This window comes from Mauremys mutica, chromosome 13, assembly GCF_020497125.1.
Source record: "Mauremys mutica isolate MM-2020 ecotype Southern chromosome 13, ASM2049712v1, whole genome shotgun sequence".
Taxonomy (NCBI): domain Eukaryota; kingdom Metazoa; phylum Chordata; order Testudines; family Geoemydidae; genus Mauremys; species Mauremys mutica.
The window spans coordinates 56,006,512-56,027,161 of NC_059084.1; the positions used below are offsets into that span (position 1 = coordinate 56,006,512).

General features: G+C 44.2%; 1 protein-coding gene across 1 annotated transcript; it reads right to left on the reverse strand.

Moving 5' to 3' along the window:
• Positions 1–5,499: 5,499 nt before the first annotated feature.
• LOC123347790 (ribonuclease-like) lies at positions 5,500–5,958 on the reverse strand. The gene has a single exon (XM_044984984.1). It carries the CDS (start codon positions 5,956–5,958, stop codon positions 5,500–5,502), a length of 459 nt encoding a protein of 152 aa, XP_044840919.1.
• Positions 5,959–20,650: the final 14,692 nt, after the last annotated feature.

Sequence of the window (20,650 nt, forward strand, 5' to 3'; positions counted from 1 at the left end):
CAGTTATTTTGTGGTCTGGGAAGAAACTACCTTCCTGCAGGCGTCTAAACAGACCAGAGTTCCTGAAAACACGCGCGTCATGAACCTTGCCAGGCTACCCGACGTTGATGTTGGTAAAACTTCCCCTATGGTCCACCAGTGCTTGCAGCACCATTGAAAAGTAGCCCTTTCGGTTAATATACTGGCTGGCCTGGTGGTCCGGTCCCAGGATAGGGATGTGAGTTCCATCTATAGCCCCACCGCAGTTTGGGAATCCCATCGCGGCAAAGCCATCTATGACAACCTGGACGTTTCCCAGGGTCACTACCTTTGAGAGCAGTAGGTCAACGATTGCGTGGGCTACTTGCATCACAGCAACCCCCACGGTAGATTTGCCCACGCCAAAGTGGTTCGCTACTGACCAGTAGCTGTCTGGCGTTGCAAGTTTCCAGAGGGCTATGGCCACTAGCTTCTGCACAGTCAGGGCTGCTCGCATCCGGGTGTCCTTGCGCTTCAGGGCAGGGGACAGCAACTCACAGAGTTCAAGGAAAGTGCCCTTATGCATCCTAAAGTTTCGCAGCCACTGTGCTTCATCCCAGACCTGCAGCACTATGCGGTCCCACCAGTCCGTGCTTGTTTCCCAAGCCCAGAATCGCCGTTCCACAGCATGAACATAACCCATTGCCACCATGATGTCCACGGTGCGGGGTCCCATACTCTGTGAGAGGTCTGTGCCACTCTCAGACTTCATGTCCTCACCGCGCTGCCGGAGCCTCTTCGCCCGATTTCTCAGCATCTGACTGTGGAAGAGGTGGACGATAAGATGCGAGGAGTTGACAATGGTCATAAGTGCAGCGATGATCGCAGCGGGCTCCATGCTCGCAGTGCTGTGGCGTCCGCGCTGTCACTGACCAGAAAAGTGCGCGAACATATTTCCCGCCGGCGCTTTCAGGGAGGGAGGACGGGACTGACGGTTGAATGATGACAGTTACCCAAAACCACCCTCGACACATTTTTTTCCCCAGCAGGCATTGGGGGCTCGCCCCAGAATTCCAATGGGCAGCGGGGACTGCGGGAACTGTGGGATAGCTGCCCACAGTGCACCGCTTCCAATGTCGACGCTTGCCCCGTTAGTGTGGACTCACAAAGTCGAATTACTGTCCTTAGTGTGGATACACACGTTCGACTTTGTAAGGTCGATTCCACAAATTCGAGTTAAGTTAAATCGAACTACTATGGTAGTGTAGACATACCCTTAATATTTTACATTTCATATGTAAGCAGAGTCAGGATGAGCTCTACCCTGACATCTGGTGGTGAATTGTGGCGAGTTGTGGAAAAGAACTTCAGGGGCTCGTTTGTTTACATAGGCACCCCCACCCCACCAAGCCTGAGCCCACAGCTGCCCAAATGGTCACTTTGGCTGGTGTGGGATCCCCAGTTTCTCTGTTATTGAGGCTGGAAGAATGAAGTGTTGTTACTCTGGTTATGTGAATCAAGGCCAGTGGAACTGTTTTCTGACAGAGGGACTTGGGTTCCAAAACCCAGTGAATTGAGAGAGGCTGGGGACAGGCATGTGTACCTGAGGGTATGGGCCCCTTTTCAGGGCCTGAAACACCAATTGCCCCGCTTCCTCTCTGCACAGTTGAATAGCGAGCTAATTTTGATTCCATGAAGAGTCTAGTTACAGGCTGCTGAGCTGAATTCACTTTGGGCCAAGGGTGCACCAGCCCTGGGGCTCCCCTACTACAAGCAGAAATCATAAAGAGCTGAAATCACTATGCTGAGATCACTGAGTGCTCTGTTAACTAGGGGTCCAGCCTGATGATGTATTGCTAAGTGGCTGGCAGAGCGGATCAGTTCGTGGGATGGCTGGAGCGGCTCACAGGACAGCTGGTGGAGTGGAGCGGCTGGTGGTGAAGGCTGCAGCAGAACCCCACGGAAAGGTGGGGCAGTCAGTCTTGGACCATGTAAGGTGCACCTTAATACCCTGGGTGCTGCTTTCTCCCCCACCCATTTCCACCCAGCTGGGAGGGTAAAACTCTGCAGATAAACTTTTGGACTCTGGGGTTGCACTGACCAGGGACAGAGACCTTTGGGTTGTTGGACTTTTGGGGATTTTGGGGTTTCTGGAATCAAGAGAATTTTGGGTTGCTGGACTCAAGAGACTTTGTAGTGTTGGACTTTTGGCACTCTGGGGTGATCTTTTTGGTGGTTGGACTTAAGACCCTAAGGGAAAAAGGACACTGCCAAACTTACTTGGGGGTGGATCTTTTGCTCATGGTTAGTGTTATGAATCCTGTTTGTGGGTTTTCCCCAACATAAGGATGCATTGTTTCACTCCTTTATTAAAAGGATTTTGCTACACTCAGACTCCGTGCTTGCGAGAGGGAAAGTATTGCCGCCTAGAGGCACCCGGGGGTGGTAATGTAACTATCACATGTCACTGGGTCGGAGCTCGAGCTGGTTTTGTATTGCGTTATTGAACGGAACCCCTAGATACTGAACCCGGCCCTTGTTGCTGCCAACTATGATGGGCAGAAGGGTTACACATACGTTTGAGCTGTTTTTCCATCTTTTCTGTATCTTTAATGGCAGATTAAAAGGATTGTCAATGGTGCATTTGCCATGGGACTGAGCAGGCCTAGGGCTCTGGAGACCAAACCCCGAATCTTATTTAACACTGTTGAATCCTGGACAGTGAGAGGGTCATGTTAACACCATCAACTCTCTGGGCCCATATTTGCCATCTAAATTACTGCAACAGAGCCCAGGGCTGGGATAGCAGGGGCTGTGAGTCAGGATTGGACAGGGTCACCCAGAGGGGGGGCAGAGGGGCAATTTGCCCCAGGCCCCACAGGGGCTCCCACGAGAGTTTTTTGGGGCCCCTGGAGTGGGGTCCTTCACTCGCTCCAGGGGGCCCGGAAAACTCTCGCGGGGCAGGGCGCAGGAGCTTCTTCCGCTCCCGGTCTTCGCCGGCGGGGGGTCCTTCCGCTCTGGGGCGGAAAGACCCCCCCCACTGGTGAATTACCGCTGAAGTGGGACCCGCCGCCGAAGTTCAGCTCGGTCTGAAAGTATTGCCTTTCAGAGGCGCAAAGGGGTGGTGTGTAATTTTTCCTGGTTGCTGGGTAGGGGCTCAAGCCAGTTTAGTGTTGTATTGTTAAAAAGGAACCCCCAGAGATTGAACCTGGCTCTGGTTGCTGCCAGCTCTACCTGGCAGAAACGTTCTATATCTATCCCCAGATACCCCGTCTGTCTATCTAGATAGCTATCCCAATTCATCTCCCGCTCTCTCTTCCTGACAATTTGAAAATAGCTCTCCCACTATAGAAATAGTTACCTGAGTCTGTATTATTGTATCTTTCTGCCTATTCAGGTAGCTGTATGTACCTCACATACATTGTGATTGACTAATGACCAGTGGAGATGAGCCTAAGAGAATAGGAGTTGCAACACTGTACTAGATGGCGGGTCCATCTAGCCCGGGAACATATCAGGGCCGGTGGCCTGGTCAAGCTACTTCAAGGGAAGGTGCAAGAGCTTCCCATAATGGGTGGCTCTGGGGTAGCCTGCTCATGGGGTACTTCATCCCTAAATTCCATAACTTAGCAGTGAACAGGAGGAATCTGATCTTTTCTGTATCGTTTGTGGTATTTAAACTCTCTCAGGATGTTCTTATGATCCGTGTAAATGTGAAAAAATTTCCTTGAACTGGACCAAGTTCTCTCAGGTTCCGTAACACCCAGGAGCAGAGATACCTGTGATACAGTCTGGAGGGATGAAGCAGATGGTCGCAAGCCATAGAAGCATGACCGTAGAGTGACATCTCAGGGAGGTGAGAGATCCCAGGGGAAGCCCCAACTCCCAGGCTTGTTGGTCTAGGCATGTGACTCTTGCAGCCAGTGTGTGAGGGCCTAGGTTTAAATCCCTGATGGATGCAGATTTTTTGCAAAGAGGAACAATATTGCAAATTGTTTCCAGCCTCTTCCTAAATGCAGAGAGAGAGAGAAGGAGCAGAGGGTTGTGGTCAAAGGAGCCCAGGGTCAGAGTGATTTAGAAAGTCCTGGGAGGGATGCTTTTTGGAAATCTCAATTGGGTGGCAGAGCTGGAGTGAATTAGAGAAACATAAATGGGGGTTCAGAACTGGAGTATCCAGGAAAAACAGAAGATGGAGTGCATTAGAGAGTCCTGCTTCATGGGGTGACACCTTCCTCTCAAACTAGGGTGACCAGATGTACCGATTTTATAGGGACACTCCCGATTTTTGGGTCTTTTTCTTATATAGGCTCCTATTAGCCCCCACCCCCATCCCGATTTTTCACATTTGCAGTCTTGTCACCCTACTCTCAAACTCTATGTTCACCCCTTGTCCTCTTCACACGAGGTTTTGTGAGAGACTGATAGGTTTGGACATTGCCCGTGGTGGGCTTGGATGCTGTGACCCTAAAGAAACTGGAGCCTACAGCAACCACCTTAAAAGTCTCAGGTGTAAAGCTAGGAATCCCAACTCCTGTTTCTTCCTGACCATCCTCAGTTAGTGACTAGCTCATGATCTGAAAAATGAAGGTTTATATCTGTTGTGTGGGTTCTGATTGTGGGAGGGGAGTGGTGTCTACTGGGATAGAGCAAGGGAGGATGGGAATCAGTACTCCTGGTTTTGAGCCCTGATCCTTGGAGAGAAGTGGGATCTGATTGGTTAGAAGAGAGTAGATGAAGATTCAGAACTCCTGGGTCCATTTCCCAATGCTTGGAGGGCAGTGGGATGTAGTGGGTTAGAGCAGGCCCACCAAGAATCAGTCAGGACTTGTGGGTTCTATTCCCGACACTAGGAAAAATGTTGAGCTTGGGCTTGCAAGCACAGAGAATCTCATAGGAAAACCACAAAATATATCCAGCACATTCATTACATCTTCAGTGGCTTATGTTCTTGCTATCCCCAATCTCACACAACAAGCCAGTGATTGCTATGCCGATATCAGGTCTTATTAAGTGTAGGGAGCTCAGAGAGTTGCAGACTGAGGAGAAATGTTCAAAAATGATGAAAAGAACAATGAGAAATAACAAGTATTTGTGAGGAATGTGAGGATTATCCATTATCAGATTGAATACACGATACCAGCAGGGTGAACTCATGGATATTCCTTAATTAAAGTATGGGGAGTTAGTTGGCCACTATGTGGCAGCAGGGAGTGCAAGATAGGTAATTGCTGGCTGTAATATATAATACAAAATATGGGCACCAGAGGGTGGGGGTGGGGAAGGGACGGCTATACTGTATAATGGGCACTAGGGGCAGCAGAGGGTGGAGGTGGGGAAGGGGCGGCTATACTGTATAATGGGCACTAGGGGGCAGCAGATGGTGGAGGTGGGGAAGGGGCAGCTATACTGTGTAATGGGCACTAGGGGCAGGAGAGGATGGGGGTGGGGAAGGGGCAAACACCTGAACAAAGCGACCAGTGTTGAGAGGTGGGTGAGGAGCCGGATGCCACGGCTGGTGTGGAAGCATTCCCTGCTTGCTCTCTACACCCAGATTGCACCCAGTGCCTCCTCCACATAGAGCACAGGGAGCCCCTTCCAGCAGCCAATGACAATTTGCTTTGAAACCCCTCTCCCAGAGTAAGAGAATGTCGGCAATTTTGGATCAGGCTTAAATAAACATTGGGTGATGGTGACAAAATTTTTGCTCTTGCGTAGGCCGCCCTGGATGGGTATCCCACCCTCAAAGCAGATGTTGTTGATGGATGGGATGGATGCCTGGATGAAGGTGTTGAGCAGATTCCAGTATATTTTTCGGGCCCTCATCATCCTTTCACAGTAGTCATCACGCATGGTGGCTGTTGTATTGTCCACGTGGTTCTTATTGAATTTGTCATTCAGATCCTTCCATGGCTGCCTGCCACTGCCACTGGCCACTGCCAGGCAGGCGTCCAGCAGGATGAGGGGCAGCAGGAACGCAGGGTGGAGTCTGCTTGGGACCATGACTGTGCATGTCACTGGGTTGACCTGCAGTGGGGCGAGAGGGAGAGATGGATGGAGATAGCGTGGGGTGGGGTTGGCTTCCTCCATGTAGCCTCCTGGGCCCAACCCCCTCCCATGAGCACCTCCAAACACACTCAGACCCTTCAGGGCCTCCCATTGAATGAACCCAATTTTGCCCGGTGCTTCACAGACCCTGACTGAGATCAAGGCCCCTTCCTCTAACCTACTCTTCCCTATTCTCCTCCTAGTCCGAGGGGTGGAACTCAGGTGTCCTGAGTTTCAGACTCTGGCCAAGATGGGACCTCCAATGGGCCAGCTGCTGCTGCAAAGCCCCCTATGGAAATCAGCCCCCCATCTGTAACCCACTGTTTCCCATTCCCCACCCAGAGGCGGAGGTTGAACCCAGGAGTCTGTCTCCCAGCACCCTACCCCAACAGCTCTAACAACTAGAACATGCTGCCTTTGACATCAGAAAGCCTTTGAAAGGGTCCCTCACCAAAGGCCTTTAAGCAATGTAAACAATCATGGTTTAAGAGGGAAGGTTCTCTCATGGATCAGTAACTGGTTAAATGATAGGAAACAAAGGGTAGGAATAAATGATCAGTTTTCAGAATGGAGAGGTAAATAGCGAGATTGCCCAGAGATCTGTTGGGCACTGCTGTTCAACATATTCATAAATGATCTGTAAACAGTGAGGTGGCAAAGATTGCAGATGATATAAAATTATTTAAGCTAGTTAAGTCCAAAGCAGACTGTGAAGAGTTACAAAGGGATCTCACAACACTGGGTGACTGGGTAACAAAGTAAGAGATGAAATTCAGTGTTGATCAATGCAAAGTAATGCACACTGGAAAACATGACCCCAGCTATACATACAAAATGATGGGGTCTAAATTATCTGTTACCACTCAAGAAAGAGTTATTGGAGTCAGTGTGAAGAGTTCTCTGAAAATATCTGCTCAATGTGCAGCAGCTGTCAAAAAAGCTAACAGAATGTTAGGAACCACTAGGACAGGGATAGCTGTTTAAACAGTAAATATCTTACTGCCACTGTATAAATCCATGGTACACCCACATCTTGAATACTGTGTGCATATCTGGTCGCCCCCATCTCAGAAGTGACATATTGGAATTGGAAAAGGTACAGAAAAGGCAACAAAGATGATTAGGAGTACTTGTGGCACCTTAGCGACTAACAAATTTATTTGAGCTCAAATAAATTTGTTAGTTTCTAAGGTGCCACAAGTACTCCTGTTCTTTCTGCGGATACAGACTAACATGGCTCCTACTCTGAAACCTGTCAAAAATGATTACGGGTATGGAACAGCTTCCTTAGGAGGAGAGACTAAAAACACTGGGATTGATCAGCTTGGAAAAGAGATGACTAAAAGGGTGTGAAAGTAGAATGAATTATATTGTAAAAATAAGAATGGATTAAAGAAATGTTGTATGTACCTTTAAGGAGAAATAAGAAATGTTGAAATACAGGTGCCAGGAAAAGAAACATTAGGCATAAACAAGGGTGCTAATGGCGAAACATTAACAGAAGATGGTAATAGTAAGGAAATAAGATCTGCATGCCTAGCCCAGGTAAACTTATCTGATTCTGCTTCCTTTGTTATCTTGTTAAGTTCTCACCCTTTTATCTGTATAAATAAGATAGTTTGTGTCTTGCATGGGGCTCACATTATCTGGGTGTCGTTAGCAGAGCGCTGTGCTAATAAAACAGAGTGGTCTGACAAACTGTGAATCCTGAGTCTAACTTTGACAGTTTGGAGGTTCCACCGAGATGGCAACCGTCTTCACTGGGGCTGTGTGATTCCTGACCTTTTTTGTAGGTTGACCGTGGCAGCCGGCACCTGGGCATTTGGCCCGAGCGGTCCTCCACCAGAACGGAAAGGCACATGACCACAGTGAAGTCTACGCCATTGAACCTGTTGGTTTCCACTCTGTTCTGGTAGGGATCCCGGGATCTGACATCAGGAATCTGGTCAGGTAATTATTTCTGTGTTTTGTCCAGACTGAGGACTGTCCTGTCTCTGTGTCTATCCGTCCTCCTGTGGAGTGTTTGAGTCTGGGTGCCATCTCCGTCCGGGGATCGGCCGACCAAGGGGTTCCTGTCCCCGCGGTCTGAGTGAGTGGAATCTGCACAATCGCAGCCGCACCGCACTTTGGGTAAAACCCCTGGTGTGAAAGCAAGGGCGATTGAGGCAGTAGCCTGAGGGCTCCTTTTGTATGTTGCACCAGGCATCGCTCTGACGAACCCGAATTTCCTTCTTGTGCGATTGGTGTGTGAAGTCCTCCTGTATGGGTAACCAGACGTCTAAGTAGGAACAGTTCCCTAAACGAACGCCGGCTCATTTTATGTATTTAGGATGGGTCCAGACTCCTGTAAGAAGGGTCCGGATTCCTGTAAATTTCTGGAAAAATGGTCTAGGTTAATTCAGGGGGATCCCAAAACTCAGTGGCCACTGTTAAAATCTTGGAACAAAGACTGAGCGGACGTCTTAAAGGACAAACTCGGCCAACCTAAAACTAAATTGGCTAAAGAAGAGGTTAATTGTTTCATTCAGTGGTGGGAAGAGGCAAATCGTAGCTGGACAAAATCAAAATTCGCCTCTCTCAAATATTCAAATAATAAGTTAAAAGCTTTATTAAAAGCCTCCTCTCCCACCACCAGACCGAGCGCTCCCCTTTACTCCGTTCTCAAAAACCCACCCTGGATCGATCCAACCCCCTTAATACTCCCATCTCATTGTAAAAAGGACAAAAAGCCCCTTGTTCTGTTCCCCTTTGTTGTCTGCCTCAAAAACTGATTCTTTAGTGTTCCACTACCAATTCTGCAAGGAGGGTGGGCTTCTCAACTAGCCCCACCCTTCCTGGTCCCTTTCCTTAAACATTTCTTTCAAAATTGTGAAGTGACCACAATATCACTCACAAATGGTTCATTGGAAAAAAGCAGGATTAGGCCCAGAAAAGAAGGCAAGCAACAGATAAAGAAACTGAAAAACAGGTTGGAAGCCCTAAGGGCATAGTGTAAGGAGTAAGAAAAGCAGTAAGTGCAGGCATGAACCCCTGGAACAATACTTAAAATGGTGAAATCTGAGGTGATAAAGGTGTTAGTTTGGGAGATAAACAAGTGATTTAAGGAAAGAGAGTGAAAAGTTAACTCTACAAAGGCTGGAGAGAATTAAGCAGTTAAACTTTGAAAATGTTAAAAAGGACCATGTTAAAGAGAGAGAATTCTTGGTTTCTTTGCAGCCAATCTGAAGGGAAAATGGGCCCTTTTCCAAAAGAGTGCCTGTAAATAATCCAAATATATATACAGCTATGTAAAAACAAAGCAGTGTAAAGGAATGTTAAGTCGAAGAAAATGTGTATGTATCTATTTGTCTGTGAAAATATGTAAAGTTCTAGGAATCTAAACCAGCACATCTGGTTTGTAAAACTCCTGTTTTGTATGTGTAAGATACATTGGTTTTGGTTTTGTTTTTAATGCCACTAAAAATTCATTTGACTCTTAATTCAAAGTTGCAAAACTGACAGACCTTTTTGCAAGACACAGGTAATTAGTGTTGTTTGACTTTGGGATTTAACATTTAACCCTTAAGGGGTAACTTGATTCTTTATAAAATTTAAAATGTTTTTTTTAAATAAAGACCAAGTCATGGCTGCAATAGGGCAGTCAAAATCAGGAGAATAGGGAGAGATTCTGGAGTCTTTTTGTTTGTTTGTTTGGGTTTTTTTTAAATAAAAATAGCAGATAAGGGCTGTAGTTGAAGAATAAGAAATTAACAGTGACCCTCTGAAGCAACAGCAGAGGTGAGGTGCACAAAACAAAAAGAAGCAACGTTAAAAACACTGAGCCTTAAAATGGCTCTGTGTAATCAGACTGTCACTTTTGATAAGGGTACATGAAAACTCTAAGAAAAAAAGAAACAGTTACATCGTATGTAAAAATTGATATGGCTACTGTTTTTTTTTTTTTTAAAGATGTAGTATAGAAGGAATGTGCTTTTTCCCTAGGACATATGCAGTGTATATTGTAAAAAAGGGTAAAAGATATACAAATGAAATATGCTACTGAATTAAAATCCTATAGACTGTTTTCTTTTTCAGATCTCTGTATGTTTTGTAAGCAGGAGTTGAAAGTGGAAAGAAATCAAAACTCTGGTGGAAGCTGATTGTGTCCCTTTTAAGACAGAGTCTCTGAGCTCTGCTGATGGCTTTGAATCCAAAAGCCAAGCCTGTGTTGATGCAAATTACCTAACTGATAAAGGAAGGTGAAAACTGCCAGCACAAAAGAAATTGCCTAAATTAAAGACATGGTATAACAAGATCCCTTTAAGAGATTTGATGCTAAATGTTATTGTTAATATTAAACATTGAAATAAATTTAATGTTAGTAAGTACCCCTGTAACAACGTATAGTGTGTATGACTTTTTGGAAAAATCCTTGAAGGTAATATGTTAATGATGCTTCTTAGCTATTACCTGTGAATAAACTTAAAGCTTAACACAGCAGGAAAAACATTACAAACTTGGTCTGCTATATAAGAAGAAAAACTTGAGGTACACCACCTCATGAATTTAATAACTAAAGAGTGGAATAATTTCCCCATAACCCTTAAAAAGTAGAAGCCATTAAAACCTGGCCTGCCTATAGAACAAAAAAACAACAGGAAAATATGGGGGTAATTCCTCTGTTTTGCCTGCAATCAGAAAGGGTATTTGTAAAAGAAAGGAATCTTTTAAGCGACAATCAATGCCACCCTGAAAGGGGTAGAAAAATGTTATTTTTGTCTTTCAGAAAATCAGAAAAAGCTAATACCAGCTACAGAACAACCTATTACAAAAACAAATAAAAGTGAAAAAAAACCATACTGCAATAGCTATGGAATGTACGGTACTAAAATGCAGATATTTAGAACATAAGATGTTTTGGGTAATATCAGAGAATATTAAGGTTTTAATACATCTGTTAAAGCAAAGAAAAAGATAATTGTTTAATACCTATCAATATAACTGGATGCAGTATGTCTCCAGTACGGTAAGACAAAATTTGTTAAGTGAAGAAATTGTTGTTAAAATTGCACACCAACAGGCTCTGGAAGCAAAGATATGGAAGGTTAGCCCACTCCACAGATTGCAACTGGGATCTTTCTGGCTGTCCTGTTCCTCAAGCCAGTGGGCTGGGGAGAAAGGGAAACTATTGGACACCAGAGGTTGTACCAAGTGGACTCCTCAAAAGTGGGTATGCTTATCCATGCCTGTTGCTCCAAAGCCCTGTAGTAAAGACATCTCACTAGGATCCTGTATGTGGGATAAAATTAATAATTAGACCAAAGTATTGTATAATGGGCAATGTGTGTGTTAATTCTTGGAAAGAAGTGTTTTAAAAGGATAAAATGGGGACATGTTAAGAATTGCCACTGCAGAAAGACATAACAGCTTACCATTGGTATAATATATTTTCTGGATGGTCTCCCACAACTACTGGCATACTAATGTTACTACCCCTAATTGTTTTTGGTTTTAAATTGTATGTGTTTAATTGAAATGTTTAAAATGTGCTGGTGGATAAAACAAATGTATGCAAAGCTAGAGCCACAGGCCCAAATCACCTCCCAGTATTTTCTATTATGTGGACTAAATAAGAAGTGACACTGGCGATTAATAATCTTAGTGTCAAAAGGGGGATATGTAGGAGCTGGACTTTATAATGTATAATTTGATTTCATCCTGCTAGCCACCCTTTTTGAATAGCAGAAAGAAATGACCCTCTGGGACTATAAGATTCTGTTTTCCCATATGCATTACAAATTGGGCCCTCTCTAACTCTTTGTTTTAAGATTTAGGTAGTAAGAGACAGGATTCTCTATTGTGTCTATGTTTAAGTAAATTAGAGAAACATTGAAGGCCTTGGTCTCAATATAAATTGTCTTGATTATTAACTGTAAAACTTAGCAAGGTTTAATTTGCAATGCCTTTTTGCTGGATATAAAATACTACTGTTTGTATTCTCAATCTGTTTGTGTGAATGAGGAATGTATGCATCAGGAAAAGATAAGGTGTGAAGGCCAATGTTATAGCCAGAGTCAAGGAAGAAGTAGTAAAGATACTTAAAGAACATCAAAGAATCATCAGGCACTGCTTACTAGCCAGACAGCTGTTAAACTGTCTGACATTGCAGAGTGGATACATGCTTCGCAGTGTAAGAATGCACCACTCCCAGTGACCCAATCATCACCTTGGGACCACGCAGAGTCAATTTTGACTCCAGAAGGAGATGTAGAGGAACAGCCTGCAATACCTTACAATCTACGCTCTCGTAAGGGTTGCCAGAAGCAGACGACTACCTAAAGCAAGGCCCAAGAAAAAGCAGTAGTGAGCCTAGCACCTGCTGCCTGGTGGACATAAAACTGTGACTACAGTTCCCTCAGTTGAGGTTGTCAGAACCAGAAGGGCCCTGCCTCCAACATGTGCCTCTGGTGGTGCCTGTTCCTCAGCTGTTGGTGTCTGAAGGTCTGGGGAGTCCACAATGACAATTCTTTTATCCAGCAGCAAGTGTGGATAGCTCAGACCCTTAATATTTCTGCAGCCACATCCCAGCCCACTCTCAAACTGATGTTCCTGTCCTGGCTATCCCACTCAATTCCCCAGACCTCACTGGAGGACCTTGTCCGTTTAACACAATATGGAACAGTAATGACACCTGGGAAGAGACTATTGGCAGTTCCTTTAACCCACTTGGGGGGGTAATACACCAGGCAAAAAAAAGGCTCCTGAGGTTAAAAGAAGTAGTTAAAATAATGGCAAATAAAACTGAAGAAAGTTTAAGAGCTCTGGCCAAAGAAACAGGGGCGATCCGACAGGTGGCCCTCCAAAACCATCAGGCATTGTACATAGTGCTGGAGGCCAAAGGAGGGACCTGTGCTCTGATTGGAAAACAGTGTTGTGTGTTTATACCTGACGATACCAATGAGGTAATAGATCACGCTAGCCACTTAGAACAAATCACATATCTTCCCCATGAAGAGCCAAGTTCTTTATGGAAGTGGCTAAGTAACCTGTTCAATTTCTCTGGCATAGGAAACTGGTTGTTTCAGGGAGCTCTGACTATCCTGTTTGGAATCCTAATAATTTTTGTATGTTTTCAAAAAGCAGCAAAGAATCCTGTGGCACCTTATAGACTAACAGACGTTTTGCAGCATGAGCTTTCGTGGGTGAATACCCACTTCTTCAGATGCAGTTAGTCTCCCATTGTACCCAAAATTGTGTAAGGCATGCCACTCAGGTGACTGCCCCAGAACAGAGTGCTAATATGATAATTTTGAATATTGCTGATGAACAAAGAGATAAAGAACGGTTAATATGTGGAACCCAGTAAAATTTTGGTCATGGCGTGAGCTTGACCAAAAGGAGGGATTGTGAAAGTAGAATGAATTATATTGTAAAAATAAGAATGGATTAAAGAAATGTTGTATGTACCTTTAAGGAGAAATAAGAAATGTTGAAATACAGGTGCCAGGAAAAGAAACATTAGGCATAAACAAGGGTGCTAATGGCGAAACATTAACAGAAGATGGTAATAGTAAGGAAATAAGATCTGCATGCCTAGCCCAGGTAAACTTATCTGATTCTGCTTCCTTTGTTATCTTGTTACGTTCTCACCCTTTTATCTGTATAAATAAGATAGTTTGTGTCTTTCATGGGGCTCACATTATCTGGGTGTCATTAGCAGAGCGCTGTGCTAATAAAACAGAGTGGTCTGACAAACTGTGAGTCCTGAGTCTAACTTTGACAGCCTCCATAGCCAAGATGCATTGAACCTGAACAGTTCATTCTGTGGGTTTGTCACTATCAAAAGGTTTTGAAGGTACTGATGAAGATAATTTACCATATCCACTATGTGTCTCATTTCTGGTACATTTCTTTGTGCTTTCAATTTTCTAATTGCTTTTACTTTCTCAGGGCTAGCACTAAATCCATCCTTGTTTATTACCTGACCCCAAAATTTAATTTGATTTAGGCAGTAAACATTTTTCTTTATTTAACTTCCATTCAGACTCACTGATGAAGCTGAGAATGGCAATGAGGGTTTTGTCATGTTCTTCCATTGATGACCCATCTACTAAAATGTCATCCATAAAAACACCACCAACATTTATGTTCTTTAGCAGCTCTGATAATCCTGAAACGTCATCTTTGAAAGCAATATCCCCCAGATCATATAATGAATGTAGGTAGTTGAGCACTCTCTTTGCTTAAAGGAATTGCCTGAAACCACTTGAAGCATCTACCTTGGAGCTCCTGCCACTTTAGGGAGAAAGTCTTCTAGTGCTGGGAGGATATATTTTATTCTCACTACCACTTCTTCAATTTTTTTAAGATCCACAGAAATTCGTATTTTCTAATTTTGCTTTAGAACAGGTACCACTGCTATGCACCATGGCTCTGACATTTTCTCAATTATGCCTTTCTTTTCCATTCTCTTTAATTCAGTTTCTACTTTGGAAGTAACAGGATAGGAATTCTGTGGGATGTATGTACACAGTATGGTTCAGCATTCTCTCTTAAGATTAGTTCTACTGGATTACCTTCTAAAAGTGCACTATCACCAAATGTCTCATCATCTTTATCCACTTTTCTCATTAGACCCATTCTGGCAGTCACACTGGGACTGAGGAGATTTTCTGCCTCCCATACTCTAATCCCATGTACGTTAAAATTAAAGCCATGCAGTTCACAACACTTCTGAGGCTATTTAGGATAGCATCTGCTTCTGTCAGCTCTGGGAAGGATTGAAGGTGATTATAAATCCCTTCTTATATGACTGTTACAACTGCATCCAAATCTGTCTTAGAATTAACAACCTTTCCATAAACATTCAGTTCCACCTTCCAGGCTGACTCTGTGTCATTACACACGACAGAGCCCAGAAAAAAATGTCTCTTGACTGTCAGTGGTCACTTCACGTCCTGCCTTTGTGTGGCAGACAGTAGCAAAATTACCATTTTTTGTGAATTTAAGACATTTGGCTCCGTGTCCTGTGCATCTAGTTGGAAAAGCATTGCCTTTTGCCTGGGGCTTACCCCATCTTGCCTCTGAGAATTTAATACAATTGTTTTTTGCAGCTGTGCTATATCCTCTAGCATGACTCTGTTGTAAGTCACTCCCTCTGTGTTTCTTTCTGGCAGCCAATGGTCTCTGTTTTGACTCATAATCATAGTCAATGCTATTGCCATTTCTACTGCTGTCTCAGAGGTTTAACCCCTCTTCTTTAGCAGTTTATCCGGCAGCCCCTTGTCTAAAATTCCAGTCACTCTTCTATCTCTAATGTGCTCTTCCTTTTTGTCTTCATAATCACAGTTTTCTGCCATGCCAAAAAATCCTCTTATAAAATATTCCACAGACTCCCCAGGTTTTGGAACATACAGGTATATCTTGCACGCTCATTAACCACATTACGCTGAGGCATAAAATACTCATCAAACTCAGTCAGCTGCTCCACAGAATTGTTCTTCTGGCTCTCCTTTCCTTTCCAAGGCAAAGGTTTTAAAGATATATTCAGTTTCCCTGCCTCCAGCACAGAGTAGGGAGCTAACTTGCACCTCCCCATTCTCCTTGGAGTTTAGTTGCAATGGCAAAATGTGCAAACCGCTCCTTCCATGCAGGCACGTCTGATGATTTGCTGAAGCTGAAGCTCTCTGAAGCATGAAACTTAGGCATTTTGATGAAATTCTGCAGTTTCTATTCTTTTGCTTCTGACACTCTGTCAGGATACTCACACAGAGACAGAGGCCAAATGGACACTGGTAATAACCACAACTGTAGTGTAAGAAGGAATATAGACTGTATCCAGCATTCTGAAAAGATGTGCTCTGGTTTTCTTTATACAGTGCCACCTTGTGACTAAACTTTATAATGTAGCTTAAGCTTTCCATCACAGGTCCTGCTTGCCTGCAAGGGGCTCTGGAGGGAAGCATGCAATCTGGGTGTTCAGCAATCAGTCTGCAGAGAGACATCATAGAGTAAGGTGGGGTGAGTTGTGCCTTGGGGAGCAGCCTGCTTTGTCTCTCTCTGCTTTTGGGTTTGTCTGTGTTACGATTCTGAATTCTAATAAGTGAAGTTGTGTTCCATTTCAGTCTTCCAGCAAGAGTGCTGTATGTTCTTAATCTAATGTCTCTATGTCTATACCATGAACATGAGATAGAAACTGAAATCCTCCTGTGATTTCTTTAATTAACCTGAGAAAGCAAAAACATGAGCATATAAATTTTATATTCTCCAAACATCACAGATAAAAATAATTGTGCATCTCTTTCCAATTCAGTAAAGGCATAGGCAAGTTTGTTATGACTAACATTCTAATATATATATTTGAAAATCATTTTTTCATCATTGAGGTTTACCCCTTACACTTCCCTTCTTCTACTTAACATTCTGGCAGGAGTTTGATTCAGAAGGAAATTTGCTGCTCTGGCTGCAATAAAAGATTTTACTGCAGTTGCAAACTGGCTGTGAGTGTGTTTCTGTGTCCTGGTGTCCTAGTGTGCAGGGTTCATATATTTCTTTCTCTGACACACATGCTCTGGAAATACCAAGGGTCAGGGCAAGGTTGGCACCCAGAATGGGCAAGCTCCTTTAATAACCTGGATACACAGCTGGCTTGGTGATCTGGAGAGGAACATTTCATAATGGACAAATTCAAAGCTCACCACTTGGGAAGGAACAATCAGTTGCATGCATACAAAATGGGAAATGGCTGGCTAGGAAGGAGTACTGCAGAAAGGGATCATAGTGGATCACAAGCTGAATATGAGTCAACAATGTAACACTGTTGCAAAAACCCCAAACATCATTCTGGGATGTATTAGCAGGAGTGTCGTAAGCAAGATATGAGAAATCATTCTTCTGCTCTACTCCATGCTGATTTGGCCTCCACTGGAATATTGTGCCCAGTTGGAGCACCACATTTCAGGAAAGATGTGGACAAATTGGAGAAAGTCCAGAGCAGAGCAACAAAAATGATTAAAGATCTAGAAAACATGACCTATAAGGGAAAACTGAAAAAAAATTGTTTGTTTAGTCTAGAAAAGAGAAAACTGAGAGGGGACATGATAACAGTTTTTAAGAAAATAAAATGTTGTTACAAGGAGAAGGGGAAAATTATTCTTCTTATCCTCTGAGGATAGGACAAGAAGCAATGAGCTTAAATTGCAGCAAGGGTGGTTTAGGTTTGAAATTAGGAAAAACAAATGTAACCCTTCTGCATTGGCAGCAACGAGGGCTGGGTTCAGTATCTAGGGGTTGCGTTTCAATAACGCAATGCAAAACCAGCTCGAGCCCCCACCCAGTGACCTGGGACAATTACATACTACTCTCGGGTGCCTCTAAGAGGCAATACTTCCCCTCTTGCAAGCACAGAGTCTGAGTGTAGCAAAATCCTTTTAATAAAGGAGGGAAACAATGCGGCATTATGTTGGGGAAACACCACAAACAGGATTCATAACCCAAACCATGAGCAAAAGACCCACCCCAGGTAAGTTTGGCAGTGTCCTTTTCCCCTCAGGGTCTTAAATCCACCACCCCAAAAGATCACCCCAAAGTCCCAAAAATCCAACACCCCAAAAGACTATGTCCGTGGTCAGTGCAGCTCCATAGTTCAAAAGTTTATCTGCAGACTTTTACCCTCAGGCCCCCAGCCTGGATGGAAATAGGGGGGAGGAGTGTGCGGGGTGTTAAGGAGCACCTTACGTGGTCCGAGGCCGACTGCCCAGCCTCTCCATGGGGTTCTGCTGCAGCCTTCACCACGAGCTGCTCCACTCCACCAGCCATCCCAGGAGCCGCTTCCAGCATCCCACAAACTGCTCCGCTCTGCCCCGCTTCACTCCACTCGCCATCCCATGGACTGCTCCAACCATCCCACAAACTTCTCAGCTCCCCTCATCATCCCGTGGGCCACTCCACTCATCCCACAAACTGCTGCACTGTGCCAGCTACTTAGCAATATATCTTCAGGCTCCCCCACTAGTTAACACAGCACTCAGTGATCTTAGCTCTTAATAATTTTAGCTCTTTAGTGATTTCATCATGTAGGAGAAGAGCCCCAGCACTAGTGCACCATTGGTCCAAAGTTAACTCAGTACAGCAGTCCATAATTAGACTCTGAATAGACTCAAAATCAGCTCTACAATTCAACAGTGGAGAAAGAAGAAGGTGCTATTAGTACCTCAAAAGGCAGCCCAGATCATCAAGTACAAATAACTACTCCTAGTCTCTCTCAATTCATTGGGTTTTGGAACCCATGTCCCTTGTCTAGCAAGTGCCACTTAGGTGATGGTGAGTCCCTCTGTCATAAAACAGTTCTACTGGCCTTGATTCACATAATCAGGGTAACAGCACTTCATTCTTCCTGCCCCAAAAACAGAGAAACTGGGGATCCCACAGCAGCCAAAGTGACCATTTGGGCAGCTGTGGGCTCATGCTAGGTGCGGTGAGTGTGCCTATGCAAACAAGACCAGCCCCTGAAGTTCTTTTCCACAACTCACCACCAGATGTCAGGGTAGAGCTCATCCTGACTCTGCTTATACAAGCAAACATGCACAGAAATCCCTCCTTCCAGTATTCCTATCCCTTTGAGAGTCATCTGAGCTTCTGACAGGGATTTCAGTGGCCTCAGGTTTTTCCCACACCCCTCTCCTCCTACTCAACCTTCAGGTTTTGCTCAAGAATCTATGAGTAAATGATTCCTTCCTTCCTTCTTTCCTTCCTTCCATAGCCATTTACCACCTGTAAATAGACAAAAAATCTTCAGGATGCATTCAGAAATCAAGGCACAAACCCCACAATGGTTGTGTGTACTATAACTAGATTTCACAAACCAAGTATCAAGTGTGAACTCCTCAAACACTGTAACAGCTTTAACATGGAGTCACGGAGAATCCCCTTAGATACTCTGGTTTATCTCTCCTCCCAGGCAAATCTGTCCTTGTGATAGCCAGCCCCTTACACCAAAAATCACAATAATATTCAGGTTTCTCCCAGCCCCAAAGGACCAGTCACTTACCCCAGGTCATTTTACATCTTGGATCACACACCAAAGACAACTCTTGTAGACTATCCTGAACTAGCTAAAGATTTATTTACTACGAAAAAGAAATGAAAGGTATTTATGAGGTTAAGGCAGGTAAACATTCATCCACAAATGAGTTGCAGTCTTGGGTGTCAAAAGGTGATGGAATCTGCTGTAATATGCTAGCTCTACATGTCATTTATGGATCACTCAAGCTAAGCAGCATGGGGATCTCTTGCTTATGCTAAGAAATATTGCCCTCTCCAAATTTCAGGCATCATGGTGATACAGTTCCTTCTGGTCAGGGATTTTTATTCCATTTCCCCAGAGTTCAAACTGTGATGGGACAAGGGCTTGTACAGGTCCCGTCCCCCCCCGCCCCACTCATGGGTCTTTTGTCCATTGATGTCTGGTCTCTATGGGACTTTTTTGTTGGACAGGAGATGACACTTGTTGTAAATTAATATTTCACGCTCGATGATGCTTCTCTCCTGACTGTTGGGGTTTCCTAGTTAAAAAGAAAACACTTAAATATTACCTTGTCACATGGGATACAGGTATTTATAAGTGAGGTTAATATATACACAATTTCATAAAGCCTGAACACTAAACACCTCTATATAAATCTAATACCTATTTTAACAAAACTACCACACAGGTGAGCCAGACAGGTTCCGACTATGGCATTTGCAAGTGTTCAGTGAGCACTGGGGCCTTGGCATGAGCTGGCACCTGGTTTGCCAGAGTCACGGTGGCCTCCTCCCCAGCTTGCAGGCTCCATCTATCCTATCAGCCAGGAATGCTCATGGTAGGATCAACGTATCATATTCCTGAAGCATCTGGCAGGCTTCAGAAACCCCCACAATTCTATAGCCACGAACATATACAGAGAGAGAGAGAGAGAGAGAGAGATGGGTGTGTATGGGGATTGATGGGTAGATACAGAGAAGTTTTTGTATTCATTTAACTATCATCCAGGTACAGCCCCTAGTTTGGTGCAGATAGACCACTATAACCAATCAGAACATAAGAACGGCCATAGTGGGCCAGACCAAAGGTCTATCTAGCCCAATATCCTGTCTTCCAACAGTGGCCAATGCTAGGTGTCACAGAGCGAATGAACAGAACAGGTCATCATCAAGTGATCCATCCCCAGTCGCCCATTCCCAGCTTCTATAAACTATACCACTACAAGCACCTTTCTACTGCTCAAAAAGAATAAGCCCCAAACTCTTGCTTTTGTGAGTCACATCTTCCCATGTCTCACATTCAGGCTTGTTTGGTTGGTTATGTGATGTGAATCATTTTTTGTGTGTTTCAGGTATTTTTGTGTGTGTTTGTATTCTGTGTATTCAAAGTCCTTTCTTGTGTGAGTCTTGCATGTCTCATCTTTCTTGTGTGCATTTTTGTGTTTTGTGAGGTTGTGCCTCTGAATTGTTAGAGTCAGGTCTTGTCTATCTCTGCTGTTGTTTCCTGTGTGTGTTTTTGTCTTGTGTATGTACGTCAGCAGATTCCTCCACCTGTCTCTTTTCACAGAGCCCCCTTCCTTCCATAGCGAGGCGCAAATGGGAGGACAAAGCCATAACCCTCAACTGAAATCCCAATTGAACCTGT